Here is a 19,391-nt window from a genome sequence, read left to right as displayed (position 1 = left end):
AAGGGAAAGAGAGAGTGAGGAGGAGAGAAGGAATGGCGTGTCCCCAACCCGCGTCCTGAAGACCTGGCGTGTGGTTGGCACCACAGGGGGAGACCGGCTGGCGGGTGCCCACGTCCCTGGAGGACGTGCTCAGCCCCGCTGGCTGAGGTGGACACAGGGAAGGCTCGCGCATCTGCTGACCTGGAGCCGGGGGTGTTCTGCTTGGCCGGGGGGGTGCCAGGGCCCTCGTCCTGCTTCGTCAGTGGGTCGATGGCAGAGGGGTGTTCTGGGGTGGTGGATCCACTGCCCTGGAAAGAGGAGTGGGTGCCAGCAGGGTCCAGGTGGGAGCTGGGGACAGAGGACAAGAGGAATGAGCAGCAGCATGAAGCCACCCAGAGCTACCTTCTCTTCTGCAGCAACTGGGTCTGGGCTGTGAATAGGGACAAGGTCACACAGCTCTGTGCCCTGAGAAGAGCAGATTCATTGGGAGCTTGGGCTGCTGTCATCCACCCACAGGATCTGCCTCTCCTCTCCTCCTCAACTCAGGGATCACCTCAGAGGAGCCTGGCCCAGGGGACACAGGAACTCACTATCCCTTTTCTTGTCTGTGCATTCTGTCTGCCCCGCTGAGCCGAGCGGCCCTGCAGGGCACGTCTCCCTCACAGGCCCCTGCTGGCCAGGGGGACCCCGGCCACGTTTCCACACCCATTTCAGAAGGAAGCATCCTCTCCACGTGCCCCCTTCCAAACCCCAGGGCGGCCGCCTCTGCCTTTGCCAGCAGCACCATCCCCAGAACTTGTAGCTGGCAACCCGGGTCTCCCTGGACACGCGGCGCTTCTGCCTCGCCCACCTGCCCACTGCCCACGTGGCCCCAGGAGGCCCAAGGGCTCACCTGGACCGGGAGTGGCTGCTGAGCTGGTGCATGTGGGGGTTGTACTGGGCCAGGATGGTGATGGTGTCACACTGCTGCCCGATGATGAGCCGCGCCTGCTGCTCCGTGGCACTCCGCAGGTTTATGCCATTGAACTGGGGGGACACCAGGGCGGGTTCAGTGGCTGTGGGCACGGAGGAAGCCGGGGGACCCGGGGGCGCTGCTTTTCCACAGGAGGAGGAGGAGAGGAGGAAGGAGGGTGGGTTCTCCGTGGGCACCATACGGAAGGGCAGCTCCCTTACCTCCAGCAACTGATCCCCGTACTCAAGGCCGGCCTGGTGCGCGATGCTCCCCACGGTCACCTTGGAGACGTAGATACCACCCTTCTCTCCACTCACGATGGAGATGCCCAGTGGCTCCGAGCCCTTCTGCACCCGCACGTGCCGCGGCTCCTCCACGTAAGGCCTGGGAAAGAGACAGGTTCAGAGGCTCAGACGCGAGAAGAGGCTTGGGGAGTCTGGGTCAGGCGTGCGGTCAGGCTGTGCAGACAGGCCCCAAGCCTGGAGGCTCCTATCATTTCGCAGCTAGATGGGGACGCGATGAACCCTGCTCTGTATGACAAAGAACCCACATTCCCCCGCCTCATGCAACACAAGCGCGGCACACCCCAATAGGCATGGAAGCACCCAGTCCCAGCGACACAGAGAATGGCCCATGGGAACTATACACACTGAAGTGTGTAGGGAAAACAGGCAGGTTTTCATTATTTGAGGAGCTGCCTCACAATACACAATTAAAAACCCTGGGGTGGGGGGCTGGGGTGTCTCAAGACGCTTTCCAAGGAAAAGACATGGGTTCTGGGATGACATTCGCTCCAGAAGATGTAAAATACCAGTTTTTATGTTTGCTGGCTACACGGGGTGATGCAAACCGACAGTGGGAATCAAGCTGCTGCAAACCCAGCCACTGAACAGAGAGCGGGAGGCAGAGCGAGGCTGCGGCCATGCACCCACTGCACCCAAGGGTGCAAGGCAGCAGGGGGTCGGCGCGGAGCCTCTCGGCAGGCCAACCTCAGACTCCTCAGGGAGGAGGACCTGGGCCTGGCAGCCACGGGCAGCCTCAGAAGAGATCTGTGGTGGTAGAGACATCTGGAAGGTGTGAAAGGTCAGAAAGAAGAGAAGGGATGCTCAGAGAAGCAAGGCAACCACAGATGCCTGGAACGTAGCAGAGAAGACAGCCCGCGCCCTGTTCCTCCCAGGGTATGAACACCCAAGCTTATCCTCGCAGGGAAAAGCCACAGGCAATGGCAGAGGAAGGGAATCAGCCTGGCCTTGTTCTCTTCGGGTCCCCTCTAGAGCACATGGCCTGGGTTGGGGACGGATTCTCGTGCTGAGGGACGGGCAGGGTGGTGGGAGGCACCCAAGCCACCCCTCCCCTGCCACCTGGAGGCAGGGCAGTCCTGGCCTCAGCCTGTGCCCCCGCTGCTCAGGGCTCAACCCTCCTGGAAGAGCGGAGATTGAAATTCTTGGCTCGTCCTTGCTCTCTCCCGCTCTCCAAAGTGTTCTCACTTCCTAAACTCATCCACTCTACAATTCTTCCCTTGACACCCCCCCCCCCGCCCCCCAACTCAAGACAGACCCGTCCTGGCCTCACCCACCGTCCCTTCCGAGACTCGACATGGATTACAGCCCCAGGTGCTTAGAGCTGCGAGAACCCTTAGCAAGCGGCCACCCCAACACTGCCCTCCCTCCCCCAGCCTGACGATGGAACAGAGGCTCAGGGCAGAGAGGAGGCTGCCCTGCAGGCGGGGGCAGAGCTAGTTTCTGGTCTGGGCCCCTCCTTTCTCACTGAGCACCCCTTCCTCTGTTCCACCCACACACAGCACATTTATCTCAATAAAGGAGCAGAAAACTAAGTCCCAACAGTAACTGTACAAGTGAAGCCATGAACCTGCTGGGAATGATGACATAAATCAGGACCTACGGACACGCAAAGCTGTAGGGGACACTCTGCAGAGTGTGAGGGCAGACCAGCGTCATTCATGTTCACCTGTGCACACATGTAGGTGTGTGCTTATGCATATGGAGGTGTCTACGCAGGACCTTACCAAAATGTTAACAATGGTATCTCTCTAGGTGAAGGCATCTGAGATAATCTTCACTCTTTAACCTTCGGAATAATTTAAACTTTTTATAATATGCACAAAGGTTTTCTCAGAACAACATGTCTGCTTTTTAAGAGGTTTATAAAGTACACTTTTAATATTACAAATAGCTGAAAAAATAATGTTAAGAAAAATGTGATTATGTACATAAAATAATATAAATAATAAAGCACACATTAAAAATACATCTATATTAAAAGGTTAATGGCAATTGACTCTCTGACTGAAGAGATTACATATGACTTTTTTCTTTTTACTTTTGTAATTTTCTCAATTTTCTATAATGCGTATACAGTACTATACTTCAGAATCAGGAAAAAGGGACCATTTTTATTTTTTTGCAGTGATGGGGTCTCACTATGTGGTCCAGGCTAGCACTGAACTCCTGGCCTCAAGCAATACTCCTAGCTCAGCCTCCCAAAGTGCTGGGATTACAGGGGTGAGCCACCTTGCTTGGCCAGGGGCTATTTTTAAAAAGTCAGCTGTTGCTCAGTTAAGTCACATTAAATTTTGTCTCTAAGTAGATCACAGGCACTGGGAGGACAGAAATCACTCACACTCTCCTCTCTCCCGGAGCAGGTCCTGGCTCTCTATACACCCTAGGGAGCTAAGGGAGTCCCTGGTCACATGTGACAAGGCCCTTTCCACCGGGGAACCCGCTCCGTCCAGGGGAAGGTCTTGCTCTCTTGGTGACCAGAGCTGGGGCCGAGTGAGCAGCCTGCTGTGTTCCTGCGGGTAGCACGTGGGTAAGAGCCCACCAACATTTCCCCGGGAACTGCACCGATCCCTAGCCGGGGCCAGGCCTTCTGTTCCCCTCAGCTTCTCCCTCAGGTCAACACTTGCCAGGTCTGTTGTCATCTAAGTTCAGATCTTCAAGTCCCACGTGCGACCTTCTCACTGTAAGGCCCGCCCCACACGGGTCCCTTCTTAGACCCAAAGCTCCGGGCCGGGGGGGCTTGGCTTTTCTTTTTGGATTCAGGAGGACGAGACTAGTTGTGTTCCTTTTACATGATTAAATAAAGGCAAGTTGGAGTTTAATCAGATCCCCTGAAGATCTACGATCTAAACAGGACCTCTCAAATAAAAATATGATCTAGTAAGTTCCATCCAGAGGAACAACAGAGAGGGGCGAGGCGTGTGCAGCGTATGTCAGGCTCCACAGAGAAGGCACTTCCGGTTGGACATTAAGCTTAAAGTTGACCTAAAACCTAACAAGAGATTGGCCTGCATTTTAAAACAAACCAAAAAATAGCTAAGCTATACGTTTAGCCTTTATGTATTTTTTTCCTATGTATATTTCATTTCACAGCAAAAAGCTTTGGGGGATCGGTTCAGGGAACCCAGAAATGCAACTGTATTCCGGGGCCGAAAAGCACAGGGTACAGACGAGCCTGATTTTAATTAGGTCAGGCCAGTCGCTAACCATGTGGCCACGGGTGACCACTCCACCTTTCTGGACCCAGTTTCCTCATCTGTAAAATGGGGCTCACAGGATTACCATGAGAATTTCATGACTTAACACGTGTGAAGTGCTTAAGCAAGGGTCCAGAAAGGCGTACATGGTACCACAACAGCATTGTCCCCGGCAGGTGGTTTCCAGGATCACGAGCTGTGAGCCCAGCCCACTCCCTGCCTTAACACCTCCATGTGCCCCACCTCCCTGCATCCAGCGCCCCATGGGACATACAAGTGACGTGCTAGTGGAAGACATAAGTGAATGCCAGGAAACCCAAACTACAGCAGCCAGACCCCGGCCAAATCAAACCGGAGCTCTAACGCCTGCTGCTCCTACTAACAAGCCTTCCCTGCCCAGGCCCTGGCCACGTCCGGGATGCGCTGTCCACCAGTTTGCCCGAGCCACCAACACCTGGCCGCGCTCACCTGTCCTTTCTCCGCTCCCCGAGGGACGCGGGGTTGACGGCGATCCTGGGCAATGTGGAGGCTGAGGTCTGGGACTGGCTGCACGAGGACAGGGTGTCGATGTTCAGGGGTGACTGCGGAGGGGTGCTGCATTCAGAATGTGACACGGAACCTGCCGGGACAGGAGCGGGCAACGCAGGCGTGATGGCACATCTGACTTCTCCTCCAGCAGCAGGACCGAGAGGGAGACACGGTCCAGACACTCTGTGTCCCCTTCGCGCCACACAGCCTTGAGCTCCCCGCCTGTGTCCCCCACACCACCTGGCCTCGGCTGGGCCCAGCGAACATCTACCGAGCCCAGAGACGCCACCTGAGGGCCACACGCGACAGCACGACAAGCGGGAGCAGGGAGAGCCGGGGAGGCCTTACCTCTGTCGGAGCCCACGACAGAGCGGGGGTATCTGGGCGTTGACGGGATTTTAATGCGTTCCGCCTTAAACTGCAAGTTACCCGAAGACCCTATTGTTCCGTAAGGGGACAAAACTTTAGGCCCCGTGATTAGATACCCCCCTCACTCCCTCGCCGCCACGTCAGCAGTCAGGAAGGCAAACGCAAAGCTGGGCCCTGCCGCTCATCCCCGAGGGAGCCTAGCTACGTTTTAGCGACAGTGAAGGACGTGGGCAGACAGTTACCCTCGTACTTGAATACACTGTGCAGGCCTAGACTGCTCCAGAACAGGAGTGCATAAGTCTCTCCTCCAGCCCCAGACAGCAGCCCAAGTCCCGCGGCAACTGCCCCGTCTGCTCTCCCTAACACCAGAGCTCCCCCAGGGTCCCCTACAGACTAACTGTGCGACTCTACTCTGGGTACGTTTTCCACAAGTGAACAGTCACACACACAGCCCAGAATGACCAAGGAGCTCGGGACAGGAAGCAAGGCTGCTAGCCAAGGGGTCATCTGGAACACCCACACGGCTGCTGCAGAAAGCGGAAGGCAAAAGGCAACGGCTCCGAGGGCAGCAGCCCTTCCCAGGAGGGACTGAACTCAGCCTCGGGAGGGGAGGGGAGAGGAGCGAGCGTGGGCAGCCCGCCCGCAGATCTGGGCGTTGGGATGCAGGTGGAGAGGAAGGAAAGACTGGAGCCCTGCCGCGGCAGGTCCAAGCGACGCAGTTACCAAGGCGGGCGCTGGAGGGCAGGGAGTTGGACCCGTGGGTGGCTCTCATCTCAGAGTAGTCGCTGCAGGCCCTGTGGCTCAGGTCCAGGCTCAGACGTCCCTGGTGCTGGCTGTGTAAGAACAAGAGGTGAGGAGCTCAGGGGAAGGACCAGGGGCAGATGTGGCCACTGGGGAGAAACACAGGGACAGGCCTAGGCCCCCTAAGCTGGCAGAAAGGAAGCCCAGGAGCCGTTTGTCAGCCAAGGACAGCAGGCTGCCCTCAGCCCCTCCTCGGAAGGCCCTTCAAACAGTAAAAAGGCCACACACATGGGGTGGCCAGTGTCGTACCCACTTCAGCCACAGGGTGGGGAGCAGGCTCACTGGGAGGAAGGCACTGCTACAGGGAGAAATAGTGGCTCTACAACCTGGGTGGGCCTGGGGAAGCCGGACCGGCACGGAAGACCTCAGGGAGGGGACCTGTGTGCCTCACTCAGGACAGCGTGCCCAGAGGGCCGGAGGGCAGGGAGCCCAGGGATCGCCCGCATCAGGCCCCAAAATGTTTTCTTCCAGCTGTGTAATAAGACATCTCTTCCCTGCTGAAACACTCCAGTGGTCTCCCCTGTCCTCAGAATAAAATCTGAACTCCCCAGTATGGCTGCACGTCCCACAGGGTTTGTGCCCCATGACCTGGCACCTCCTCCTGGCTCACTGCTCCTCTGCCAAGCTCCATCGCCCTGTTCCCAGGTGTCCAGGCCTTGGCACTGATGGCCTCGTCCCCGGAGGCCCCCCCAGGTCCGGTGCAGCTGGCCTCCTGCAGCCTTCCGGTCCCAGCAGCACCCCTCTGCCCCGTGTGCCGGGGCCCTCCCCAACCACTTGATCTATCCTGCCACCCTGTTCCACATCACAGCCGAGCCTGCTGCCCCGTTTCACTGCCTTCAGAGGGGCTTGGCACATCTGACGCCGCCCCGTTCCTGGTTTTCTGTCTGCCTCCCATCCTTGAACACAAAGCACCATGGGAGCCAGAGGCTCATCTTTTCAGTTCAGCGCTGCGTCCCCTTGGAGCAAACAGCGCAGGGCATGCGGTAGGTGCTCGGTGACAATCTGTCAAATGGATGAGTAAGTGCGGCCCTGAGCCAGCTGTTCACTTAGGCAGCCTCAGCTCTCTCTCCTCAAAAACCGAGGTAGTCACAGTACTTAGCTCACAAGGTCACTGTCAACAGGATGAAATAATATTGATAAAGCTTTGAGCACAGTGCTCAAGACAGAAGCATTCAAATATCAGCCACTATCACTATCATCCTTCTTTAGATGCCTCTTGAAATTCCACACTGATGAATTAAGAGAGCAATCCTAAAGTTCTCTTTCCTTGGGGTCCCAGCCCTGTTCTGGCCAGCCCCTTCCCGGCTAAGCAAGGACCCGTCCCTGTATGCACCAGTGGCTCCAAGTCCAGGTGGGCGCGGACAGCTGGGAGCCTTCGCATACCTGGGAAGCAAACCCTGAGGGGCGACATCGCGGGGCACAGGTGGCGAGCTGCAGGGGCCGACCCTGTGGCTGCGCACAGTGTAGATGGGGTTCCGCAGGATGGAGCTCACGGTGGTGCTGGGGGTCAGACTCCGGGGAACAGTGCCTAGAAATGGAGTGGGTGAGAACAGTCACCCCAAAGCACCCAGCCAGCCCTGGACTTGCACAAGCCTTTTCCCTGTATAACAGGAAGCAGCCACCATCTTTTGGGAAAAGGACTCGGAAGACTAGATGTAACCAATTTGCACTGTGGTCTGGCCTCTGGCCTGTCTCCATCTATAGAACAGAACTCTCTTCCATGATTCAAATTTCCCAGTCTGCTGTGGGGGAAAAGCACTAGGACAAGCTAAGAAATGTCATGGTTCCAAGACCAACCATCCCAGACAGGGCAGCAAATCCCTGGTTCTCTGGACCTCAGGGCTGAAGACACATGACAGCTACGTGAAACGCCTGCCTCCTCTCTCCCTACAGGCTGAGCAGCCCCATGAGTCCACACTGACCCTCTGTCCCAGGCCCTGGCCCGCTGACTCACCCGCAGACGGCCTGCTGGGGTACAGTGGGGGGTTACTGTGCCGGCTGGAATGCCCTGGCGAGTATGGCGCCCACTCCTGCAGCTCCAGGGAGAGTTCTCCACCGGCTGGGACGTACTTCTGCTCCTGCAGAGCCAAAGGCAAGGGGCGTCTGTTAGACACAGCGAAACACTCGGGTACATCTGCAAGCCAGTGTCTGTCCCCCAGGGACCAGTTCATCCCACCAGGGCACAGAAGGTGCCGGTCGGGACAGAAGTTGTTGCTCATTCACATTGCTTTACACATCTGGAAACGAAGAGCTTCCCTAACAGACCCTTCAGAAGAAAATCACACAGAACAAATCTCTGTTCTTTCACATAAAGACATCACGTGGGTAAGAGGTGAGAATGCGTGTGTGCGTCAGGCATGAGTAACGCCGCCCAACGAGCACGACTGTCAGTCTGTCTCCAGTCCCCAGCAATCTCGCTCCTGGAAACACAACCGCACACAAAGACCGTCGGGCTGCCCTGCTGCAGCTCAGTTCCACACGGGCCGTCTCATCTCCCTGAACCCTTCAAGGCAAGTCCCTGTCACTAGGTTTTATAAGCTCAAAACCTTCTTGTTGGAAAAGCAAACCAAATGCTAGGCCCAAGAAAGTGCTCCTCTCTTGGTGTGCCACATTTGCACCACAGTGCACATCCCTTGTCACTTTCCCACTCTGGCACGGCCCTTCGGACCCCTCCCAAAGGAGCCAGGCTAAGCAGGAGCCTGGGGACCCCTCCCACGGCCAAGTGCCCCCTCCAGGCCTCTACTCCCCGCACCCCGGGACTGAGCTCTACCTCCAGGAACTGGGCAGGAATCACTACCGGAGCAAGCTTGGGCCGAAAACTGGGAGCAGACTTTGGCCGGCGCCGCTTCTGCCCCAGCTCGTCCACCTTCTGGGAAGTGAGGTCCTCGTCGCAGGACTTCTTCGCTGGCAAGGAGGAGTCCCCGTCTCCTTCAGGGTAGTAGCTGGAAGCGATGCGGACCCTGGCCTTGCGAGGGGGTGATGCGTGCATGGGCTCCCCGGGGTCCGCGTTGGGGGGCAGGGCGCTCGGGGGGCTGGTGGATGGGGAGCTGCCCACCAGAGTGGCCTCTGACTCGGAACTAGTTTCCAGCCTGTGCTGGAACTTAATGGAGTCACTCCTCCTGGGAGGTTTTGGGGGTGTCAGAGGCCCCACCCTCTTGGAGGGCTGGGGGGAGTGAGCAGGCCCAGGGCCTGGGAGCAGGTAGTCTATTTTGGGGGGTGTCTGGGGACGTTTGAAAGTGTTAGGGTCAAAGATGGACTTCCTTTGCTTTGGCTTCTTATAAACGGAGAGCTTCTCGGGCCCCGCCGTGGAGCCGAGCACGGCCTTGGGCCAGGTCCCGCCGCTGTTGGAGCCCTCAGGGTCCGCCTTATCCAGAGGGGCCTCCCCCACCCCACAGGAGCCCACCTCCGTCTCGAAGGGCAGCAGTGGCCGCCGGCCACGCACGTCCACCAGCCCACAGCCACGCTCCCCAGAGGCGTCAGAACGGAAGGAACTCAGGCTACGCTCGGAGGTGCTGGGACAGGCCTGCGGGGAGACCTGAAAGGGCCCCCCAGGGAACGGCTTGTGCAGGAAGGAGCTGCTGCCTCCTGGGGGCCCGGGCTCCCTCCCGTCCTCCAGCCTGTCTTCGTAGAAGACGTCCGTCTGCGTGGAGCTACTGTGCTGTGTCAGGTTCCGCTTGCTGTGAGCCTGGACCTCTGGTCCCTGGGTGCGGAAACCCAACATCTTATCAGAGTCCTTGATATTCTCAAAGATGTTCTGGCCGCTCCACGAGGAGCTCTGAGGAAACACCTGGGCAGGGATTGCAGAGAAGTGAGAAAGAGGTGAGAGGGCGGGACTCCAAGCCCCACTGAAAACCGTCCCCATGGGGAGAGAGATGGTCAGGAATGGGCCACACCCCCCTCGAAAGAGAGATAGGATGGACACACAGGCACACCTGGCCCTGACAGAGAAGTCCGCTCATGGCCCTGGCCACTCTGAACTCACAAGACAGCCATAAAGTTCTCTCAACTCTGAGCACTTTCTAAACTCACCTGCACGATGTCCTGCACATGTTTTTAAAATTATTAAACATAAAAGTAAAAATTTGTTATTAAAAATACATCTCTCAGGTGGTCCGATGGTGGTGGGTTATCAGAACTTATTAATGTTAGTGTCACTGAGGTTGGTATACGACCCCCCACTGCTAAATTTGGCATTAAAAATATGTCTCTCTCTCTCTCTCGTGGTACACCCAGATAATGGAACATTAGTCAGCACTGAAAAGAAAGGAAACGACATGGAGTGACCTTAAATGCATATTACTAAATGGAGAACACAATCAGAGAAAGCCACATACTGTATGATTCCAACTCTACAACATTCTGGAAAAGGTAAAACTATGGAGACAGTAAAAGGACCAGCGGTTGCCGGGGCGGGTGGTAGGGAGGGATGAACGGGCAGGGCACAGGGAATTTTCAGGGCAGTGAAACAATTCTGTATGGGTGGGTACCAGTCATCACACATTTGTCAAAACCCACAGAATATAAAACACCAAGCATGAACCCTAATACAAACCATGCATTTTAGGTAATACTAAGGCCTCAATATTGGCTCATTAATTGTAACAAATGTATCACACTAACCCAAGATGTCAAGTACAGGGGAAACTCGTGGCAATGGGTGTGGCTGGGGGGTGGTTGAGGGAGTACTGAGAACTCCTCCACTCAGCCCAATCTTCCATAACCTAAAACTGCTCCTCTAAAAGTCTATTAATTTAAAAATAGCCAATTCAGAAAACATCTCTTAATGAAATGGATGGGCCTATTTTTCCAACTTTCTATTATTAATCTTTTCAACTATATAGAAAAGTGCCCATAAACCCACCATCTGGATTCAACAATATTTACCAAATTGTCTCCGTTGTATCTATAACATGTCAACCCCTAACAACTTTAGCGTATAACACCCCCAAATAAGGGTGACGTTCCCCTACATAATAACCCCAGTGCCATCATCACACCTAAGAAAATCAACAATTCCCTAAGATCATCCAAGCATCTGGTCCAGATTTGCACGCACTCAACTCTCGACATGGCCTTTACAGCTGGTTCTTGTTTTCAGACTGGGACCCAGAGTTCATGCACGCTTTGCACTTTGTACATCACCACCCTTGTTCTGAGGATCCCAGTGGCGCTGAGGAGGAGCCCGGCTCTGTGGAGCTGAGGCTTTGCCCACCTGCTGGCAGGGCGGCAGGGCTGGGAGGGGCCTTACCTTCAGGAGCGAGAGGGTCAGGGCGCCCTGGCAGCTGCGCAGCAGAGATTCACATTCGTTCAGAGACTTGTTGTCCAGTGCAATGCCGTTGATCTAGGGCCAGACCAACAGCCCGTCAGGCCCACAGGCACCGTGGGCTGTGCCCTCAGGCAGCCAGGAGGCTGGCCCGTGTCGGACAGCAGGCCAAACACCATCATCAAGGGTAAGAGGCCAAAGCCAGCAGTTGGCAAAGGACAGAAATTCCCTCCCCGTAAGCCCCGAGGAGTCCAGGTAAGGGGCTTCTGAGGCAAATGAAACACAAACGCTTAACATCATCCTAGGGGAAGGAGCTTGTCCTTCTGGGACCAGAACACCAAAGACCCCGGGGGGAACATCTCAGCCCTGCTGCTTCCTGCTGTGTGACGCTGGACCTTGGCTCAGAACACCCCAGCCCCACTCCTGCACATACAGAAGGGAAGACAACACATATGCCTTGTAGCTTAGAGAGTCCGCGGTGAGATGGAGTACTGCCACTGTGCACAAAGAACCCCAACAACCCTTCTCTCCAAATCTCTGCCCACGTTCCTCACAGCTATGTTCAAGCCTTTTTAAGAAGCATATGTGCAGCAGGTGGACGGTGAAACTGTGACACATCCACGCCACAGAACCCCACTGGGCAACAGTGAGGAACTAACGACCATTCCATGCAACCACTTGGAGGGATCTCAGAGGCATGACGCCAGGAAAAAAGCCAATCTCAAAAGGTCACATATTTTATACAATTCCATTTCTATAACATTCTCAAAGTGAAAAAATTACAGAGATGGAGAACAAATCAACTGCCAGTGGTAAGGGACAGAGGGAGTCACAGCAGGAGGGAGCAGCTCTGTAGCTTGCCTGTGGTGGTGGTCACACAAAACGACATGGGATGAAACCTCACAGAACTGCACACACACTGCACCAATGTCAGTTGCCGGCTTTGACATTATAGTTATACAAGATATAACCATTAGTGGAAACTGGATGAAGCGTTATGTAGGACCGCCCTGTACTATCTCTGCAGCTTCCTACCAGTCTCTAATTATTTCAAAGTCAAAGTTAAAAAGAAAAAAAAAAGGATCTGCAGAGTGATTGATTGTCTTGGAGTGGTGGATTAACCTGGCTTTTTTCCTTGTAAGTTTTCTACGTTTAAAAAATTTTCACAATAGCCATATTGCTTTTACACACTGGCTCCCCTAAAAATCTGAAAACCACTGGCAAAGGGGTGAGGCAATGAGCTCTCTCATATACTGCAGGTAGGACGGAAAAGTCTAGGACCTTTCTGGAGCCCAAGGGGGAAGATGGCATTTCACAGTAAATGCTTAAGCCCTCTGACCCAGCAATGCCCCACCCCAGGAATTCACCCTGGGGCACACTCCCACGGGTCCCTATTGAGGGATGTCCCAGTGGCCAGAGAGCGCTACTTATAAAGGCAAAGATGCTCTGACTGTCCATCAGGACGTAACCATCAACAGTGTGGGCTGCTGCCACTAAGGAATGACAGGCAGTTACTCAAACGGCTCAGGCAGGCTAAAGATGTGAACATGCAGGGACCACCAGGAAATGCTGCTAAAAACAAAAACCAAGGTGAGCAACTGAATAAATTATGATCCCATCTGGGTTACAGAAAAATATGTGCAAGATGGACAATTTGAACACTTCCAGAACAAAATACAATAAATTGTTGCCTGTAATCCCAGTGACTTGGGAAACCAAGGTGGGAGGATCACTTGAGGCCAGGAGTTTGAGACCAGCCTGGGCAATATAATAAAACCCCTGTCTCCTCAAAAAAAAAAAAAAAAAAGAAAAATCTTATCCAGGTACAGTGGCACAAATCTGTAGTCCCAGCTACTCTAGAGGCTGAGGCACGAGGATTACTTGAGCCTAGGAGTTTGAGGCTGCTGTGAGCTACGACTGCACCACTGCACTCCAGACTGGGTGACAGAGCGAGACCCCATCTCAAAAAAACAGAAAACAACCCAATAAATTGCTGATGGCTGCTGTCAGGGTGGGAATTGGTAGAGAGGGGGTCTAGAGCCAGAGGAACAGTTATTGTCACTATCTGCCGAGTTATTGTCACTATCTGCCTTTTTTGTACTAATGAAATTTTGTATGTGCCATGAAAAAGCATATGACATTTTTTATTTCAAAAGGTTAGTTAGAAGTGTTATTGCATGTCTACCACTCGGCATCTCACGGTATTTCTAGTTTAGTCACCAGAGACGCTGCTGGGTGTCCCGAAAGTGGCTGTGCACACAGGTAAAGTTCATCACAGGACTGTTTGCAATTGCAGACACTGAAAACAACTTATATGTCCATAAACAGGGGATGATTTTAACTATATATAATAAAAAAAGAGAATACCAGGAGAAAAATTAACCAGGAGAAAATTAGGAAGATATCCACGATGTAAAATGAAAATTGCAGATCTCATTATATATTAAAAAATAGTAAACAAAAACCAGAAACCTACATACGTATATAAAGATTTGTATGAGCACTTAGGGTCTGAGCTGGGAACACACCTTCCAAATTGGGGGGCAGAGGTGATCTCAGAACAGGATTAAAGGGAAAAAACAGAGATTGCCACGTTTCATTTTACGTATTTTTGTACTGCTTGGCTATTTTACAGCAAACAGGTCTTACTTTGGTAGCAGAAATATTTAAAATAACTAGATATAATGGTTAGTAAAAAAGATTTTTAAAAATGACACAGATGATGTCAATTTATTTTTTAAAAATTGTTCCTAATATACATTCGTGTTTAGGGAAATATATTTAAAATGTGAGTAACAGTTATCTACAGGTGGTAGCAATACATATGACTCTCATTTCCTTCATAGACTTTTTCTGTATTTCCATATTTTTTACAGTAAACAGAAACACACCATCAGAAAAAAAAAATCATTTTTAAATGTCAGCATGGTGCAATGCTCAAGAACAAGGTGAACATAAGAACTCTGCTCATTACTTCTTGCTCAGACTTTCCGAAAGTAATCTGCTGTGTGGAGCAGACGGCCCTGGCTCTGGCCTTGAGACTCACCGCCACAATCCTGTCTCCCACGGCAAGAGACCCTTCTTTGGCGGCAGGGCTTCCGGGCACCACGGCGGCGGCGTACACTCCGTTCTCCAGACTGATGCCGCTGTCTGCAAGCCACAGGAGGTCACTGGGTAACCCCAGTCCTCACCGTCTGGCCCTTCGGTGGCCCCACCTCATTAACTAAACTTATAAAAGGGGGTGTTAGCAGACTGCACCCCAGCCAGGTCACACTAACCAGGGACTCACAGTTACATCTGGTCTGGTGAATCAAACACTCACAGATGAGCAAGACTCGGGACCCAGACGACCTCCGGCCAGGAGGGCACAGGGGCGGTATTTAAATGGCATCAGCACCCACAGCCCCTCTCCACGAGAAAGGGCACCCGCCACCTGAGGCACTCAGCCCACTCCGCAGGCCACTACCTTTCTGTCCACTGAGGTTGATGTGCAGTGGCGTCACCACCTTCCCACCCAGGGACTTCCTCCGCCGCACGACCATGTTGATAGCCCCCTCTCCGTTGAGCAGAGCCTTGAGGGCCTGCTTCTTGTCCTTGTTGATGAGGTCCACGTCATTGATTCTCAGCAGCCAGTCGTTGACCCTGAGGAGGGAAACGGCCAGGTCGGCACCCGTGCAGGCCTTGGAACCAGTGGGTAGCCGCCCACCACTCCCATTCGGGGGGCCGACTGCCAAAAAGCTGGTGCCCCACATACACATTTCAGAAAGATTTCCTCTTCCAGGAGTGCGCAGTGGTTAAACTTGCAGATGCTGAAGTTAGACAGCCTGGGTTCAAATCCTGGCTCTACCACTTACCAGCTGTGTGACCTAGCCCCTCTGGCCTCAGTGTCCTCATCTGTAAAATGGGGGCAATAACCACACCTACCTCACAGGATTGTAAAGATCAAGCAATTAATTTGTATCAAGTGCTTAAACCAGTACTCAGCACACAGCCAGCAGTGTATAGGTGTTAGCTATTTTACTATCATCACTATTTCACAGAATGAGCATGCGATGCACGTCCTAGGCCCTCACACACACCATCTGAGCCCTTTCCTACCCAGAGAAGCAGAAGACGACACTTGGTAACTAAAGAAAAATCAGATCCAGGGGCAAGTGAGAAGCAGAGTCTCTGTTTAGAGCACTGTTGGCAGTTAGGCTGCAGGCCTTGGACGGACTGGCTGCGATACGCTCGGCTACCTGACTCTCAGCAGGTCCTGTGCTGGGGTGAAGGGCCCCACCTTCCCTCCAGAGCCGGGGCCTCAGCTCTTACCTTAAGCGGCCATCAGCAATGCTTCCTTTGTCTACTTTGGTGACAAATATGCCACAGTCCCCGGGGAAACAAGGCTCATTCACACCTTCCGCCATATCAAACCCCAGCGCTTTCAAGTCAATCTCCTCCTGTCAAAACAGCAGCAGCAGCAGCACACTTCACAAAGCAGCCACCAGAAACATTTGGCTCTCAAGTCCCCAAGCCACTCACTTTGATGTGGGGGACCATCCCCTTCACCTCATCTGATGGGACACTCAGTCCCCAGGATGAAAGCCTGCGAGAAGCTGAATCTGCGCCTTCTAGCCACTGCAGACAGACACCCCTGCCAGCATCTCCCCCTCCCCTCCCCGCTCTGGTCTTCCCTCTGTCCGCCCTGCACCGAGCCAGCGCCCACTGTATGACACAGGACACCAGCCTGCTGCAACCCAGCCCGGACAGCCACGGAGAGAGGATGCGTTCGTGCCCCTGGGGGGGAAAGCTGAACCTCCCAACTCACAGCCATGAAACTGGGGGGTACCGCACGAGGCCATCCTCCCCTCCCCGTCCAGTCTTCACGTCAAGGACAGCAGGGGAGAAGAGCCATCCAGGGCAGCTCACCGTCTCCCTTTCGAACTCTACGACTTCCGTTTCCCACTCCATGGAATCCGTGTCAATGGCTGAGTCGTGGGAGCTGTGGGCCATCAGCTGCCGGAACCGGGCCTCCTTTTCCAGCTGGGATTCCATCTGCTCCCTGTGGACAGAGCGCGCCATGGTGATGGCCCGTTGGGAATGACACAGCCCATGGAGGAACAGCTCCAAACCCAGGCGGGCCATTCGTGACAGCTAAACGGGGCTCCTTTCCCCCTTGTGCTGCATTCCAGGCTCCCAGTTAACCCGGGGATTCAGGTCAAGGCTTCTTGGATATCGGCTGGTTTTCACAGCAGGATTTTATAAAAAGATAGAAATTCTCCCCAAGTTTATCTAGAGGTTTAACACAACTCAGATCAAAATGCCAACAAGATTTTTTTTGTAGATACAGACCATTCAAAAATTCACGCAAAAAGAAATAAGGATAACTAAAATCATTTTGAAAATAAAAAATAAAGTGGGGGGGGCGGGAAGCACTCCACCTGATTTAAGACTTACCAGACAGCTACAGTCACCAAGACTGTGTGGTGCTGTCAGGGAGAAAGAGCCACACACGAATACAAAAGGTGCGAAAGTTTCAACGGAGGAAGGACAGTCTTTAACTAATGATGCTGGAACAACTGGACATCCACGGCCAAAGAATGAATCTCAACCTCAACCCCTTACCTTGTATGAAAATTAACTGCAACTATGTATCACAGATTTAAGTGTAAAACATAAAGCTGTAAAACTTTTAGAAGGAAAATACTTTTAAAAGCTTTGAGCTCTAAGACTAGGTTGAAAGGTTCTTAGATATAACATAATCCATTAAAAGTTTTTCAAAATTTGATAAAATAGACTTCATTAAAATTAAGAACTTTAGCTCTGAGAAAGACCCAGTAAAGATGATGTTAAAAAAAAAAGAAAAAAGACTCAGAAACCTTGTCATATCCCCCAGGGACCTGCAAGTAAACCCTGTCCTAAAACCCGGGCCCAGGCTGCCTTTCCGGTTCATGAATGCTGCCCACTGGGCCCCTGGCATGCTCCTGGCACACTCCTGACCCGCTTTATTTCCTATTCAAGCAGACGAGCTCCCAGGGCCAAGCCTTTGTCTGGGATGTGCTGTCACTGGCCGGCTCTAGAACACTACTCAACCTCCGGAGCATAGCTGAACGCCTCCTACCTGGGACGCTGCCCCCACCCCCTCCCCAGACCAGTGCGGCCGGGAGCTCTGCATTCAACCCTCACCACACTCATCTCATTGTCATTGCTGGGGCATGCCTGTGGCTTCTACAGACTGGGGGATCCCTGGGTGGCAGCATGGACCCCCTTGCCAGCATCCTGCCAGCTAGAGAACTTAGCAGAGAGGAGGTGCAAATGCAAACACGCTGAATGGAAAACCAATGGAACGCAGTAGTTTCAGGCAACTCCAGCTCAATCAAGATGCAAAACCTCCCATGCTCGAGCCCTGGAGGTCCCAGGCTTTCCCTTAAAAGGGCATCCCTTGATTCCATCACTTGCTAGACCCACGGTGGGTCCCTGGGGAGAGTCTGTCACTCTGCCTCTTAACTCCTGAAGTACTCCTTTGAGCACGCACGCTCCAGAGGGTCTGAGTTTTTATTTAACAAGGAGTTTTATTGAACAGGGAGGCAGGGAAGCTGTCACACCCCTCTGGAAGGCATTGCTCAAGTGTGCAAAGCTTGCACACCTGCACTCATGCACACGAGCTTCTCGCTGCTCCTCACACTGTCAGCACAGGAGATGTCACACAGTGGACGCAGGGCCACTGCGTCCACACCTAGAGTCTGGTTCTACAGGCTCTGCCAATTTCTGTTTTTAAACCCTGATCTTTGTATTTTCAGCCCATAGCTGAGGGCCATCAAATGATTAAATGACACCCTGGGAGGGTGTTATAACTGAGGAGTGCTGCCCGACACCCCAGTCTTTCAAACAGACATCCACAGGGAGAACGGGCTGCTGGGCAGTAGCTACCATCGCCTTCAAAACACTGAATCACCACCGTCGTCATGTTATTCGTCTCCGTATTTATCTCTTTGAAGGACCTCCCCTTGGTCTGTCTCCTCCCATGTGCTGTGGGCCCCATGAGGGCAGGGACTTGGTCTGCCTATTCAGTACCGTGTCTCCAGCGCCTGTCACAGAGGCTGGTCCATACAGAACAGGTACTTGATAAATCTTCCCTGAGTGAGTGAGTGAATGAGTGATGAGGGGGGTGAATGAATGAATGGATAATACATGCATGCCTGTCCCCAGATGGACTCCAGGCGGGAGCAGGGGCCTTCCTAGTGCCTTGGCACCTGGCGCCTGCCCTGTCTGCATGGGCTCACCAAAGCCCACGGTCTAAGAATTTCTAACTAACTCAACATGCAGACGGCATTCAGACCCATTCTACAGTCACACAGACTAAGGCAGCGTGGAGGGACAGGCAGCCAGGTCTGCCCACGGGAACAAGCCCCTGCCCGACGCACTCGGGGCCCCGCGCACCCCGCCCGAGCCTACTTCAGCTCCTTGAGCTCGCGGCTGACGTCATTCTTCTGCTTGCGAGTGTCGTCCAGGCTGCGCAGGGCCTCGGCCAGCTCGCTCACCGCCCGGTCCCGCTCCCGCCTCAGGTTGTCGCACAGCGTCCTGGCGGAGGGGCAGAGGGCAAGGTCACCTCACAGGGCTGGGGGACAGGGGGCTCCTGGTCTGCACAGACAGCCTGGCAGCCCCCACCTCCTCCTCAGATGCACAGAAGGAACACCTGGGGGCTTGGGGGTGAGACCACCCAGGCCAACCCCATCACACGACAGGGGGAACACTGAGGACCCAGGAAGGGGACAGACACCTCCACGGTCACTGGGCAACAAGCATGAGGTTCCCAGGGTCCAGCTTCATCCTCGATGTGCCTGGGTTAAGGACCACCCGCTGCACACACTCACTATTCTGACACTGGAGGGGGGCAGGAGGGTCTCCTCTGCAGGAAGCCGCCAGCACCCACCACATGTCTCACAGCTACCCACAGGCAGGGCTTTCTAGAGCCATCCCCCCCACACACACAATCAGGCTGGGAGCCCCACTCGGACAGCAGT

The 19,391-nt window shown here is 53.8% G+C and overlaps 1 protein-coding gene across 3 annotated transcripts in view; it reads right to left on the bottom strand.

Annotated features, from left to right (window-relative positions):
* The window catches only part of DLG5 (discs large MAGUK scaffold protein 5), a 110,053-nt gene that overhangs the window by 17,222 nt on the left and 73,440 nt on the right, over positions 1–19,391 (bottom strand). For all 3 annotated transcript variants that reach the window (XM_045568293.1, XM_045568294.1, XM_045568295.1), the window contains exons 9-23: positions 18,823–18,948; positions 16,297–16,429; positions 15,700–15,827; positions 14,855–15,030; positions 14,435–14,538; positions 11,374–11,466; positions 8,896–9,912; positions 8,080–8,203; positions 7,509–7,653; positions 6,048–6,157; positions 5,304–5,393; positions 4,896–5,046; positions 1,153–1,315; positions 872–1,005; positions 181–327 (exon numbers count right to left, since the gene is read on the bottom strand). In XM_045568293.1, coding sequence (XP_045424249.1) covers positions 181–327; positions 872–1,005; positions 1,153–1,315; positions 4,896–5,046; positions 5,304–5,393; positions 6,048–6,157; positions 7,509–7,653; positions 8,080–8,203; positions 8,896–9,912; positions 11,374–11,466; positions 14,435–14,538; positions 14,855–15,030; positions 15,700–15,827; positions 16,297–16,429; positions 18,823–18,948 — 2,841 coding nt within the window. The remainder of the gene's footprint in view (positions 1–180; positions 328–871; positions 1,006–1,152; positions 1,316–4,895; positions 5,047–5,303; positions 5,394–6,047; positions 6,158–7,508; positions 7,654–8,079; positions 8,204–8,895; positions 9,913–11,373; positions 11,467–14,434; positions 14,539–14,854; positions 15,031–15,699; positions 15,828–16,296; positions 16,430–18,822; positions 18,949–19,391) is intronic.

This window comes from Lemur catta, chromosome 14 (genome assembly GCF_020740605.2).
Source record: "Lemur catta isolate mLemCat1 chromosome 14, mLemCat1.pri, whole genome shotgun sequence".
In the NCBI taxonomy this organism is placed as follows: domain Eukaryota; kingdom Metazoa; phylum Chordata; class Mammalia; order Primates; family Lemuridae; genus Lemur; species Lemur catta.
This window is presented reverse-complemented; position numbering and strand designations above follow the sequence as displayed.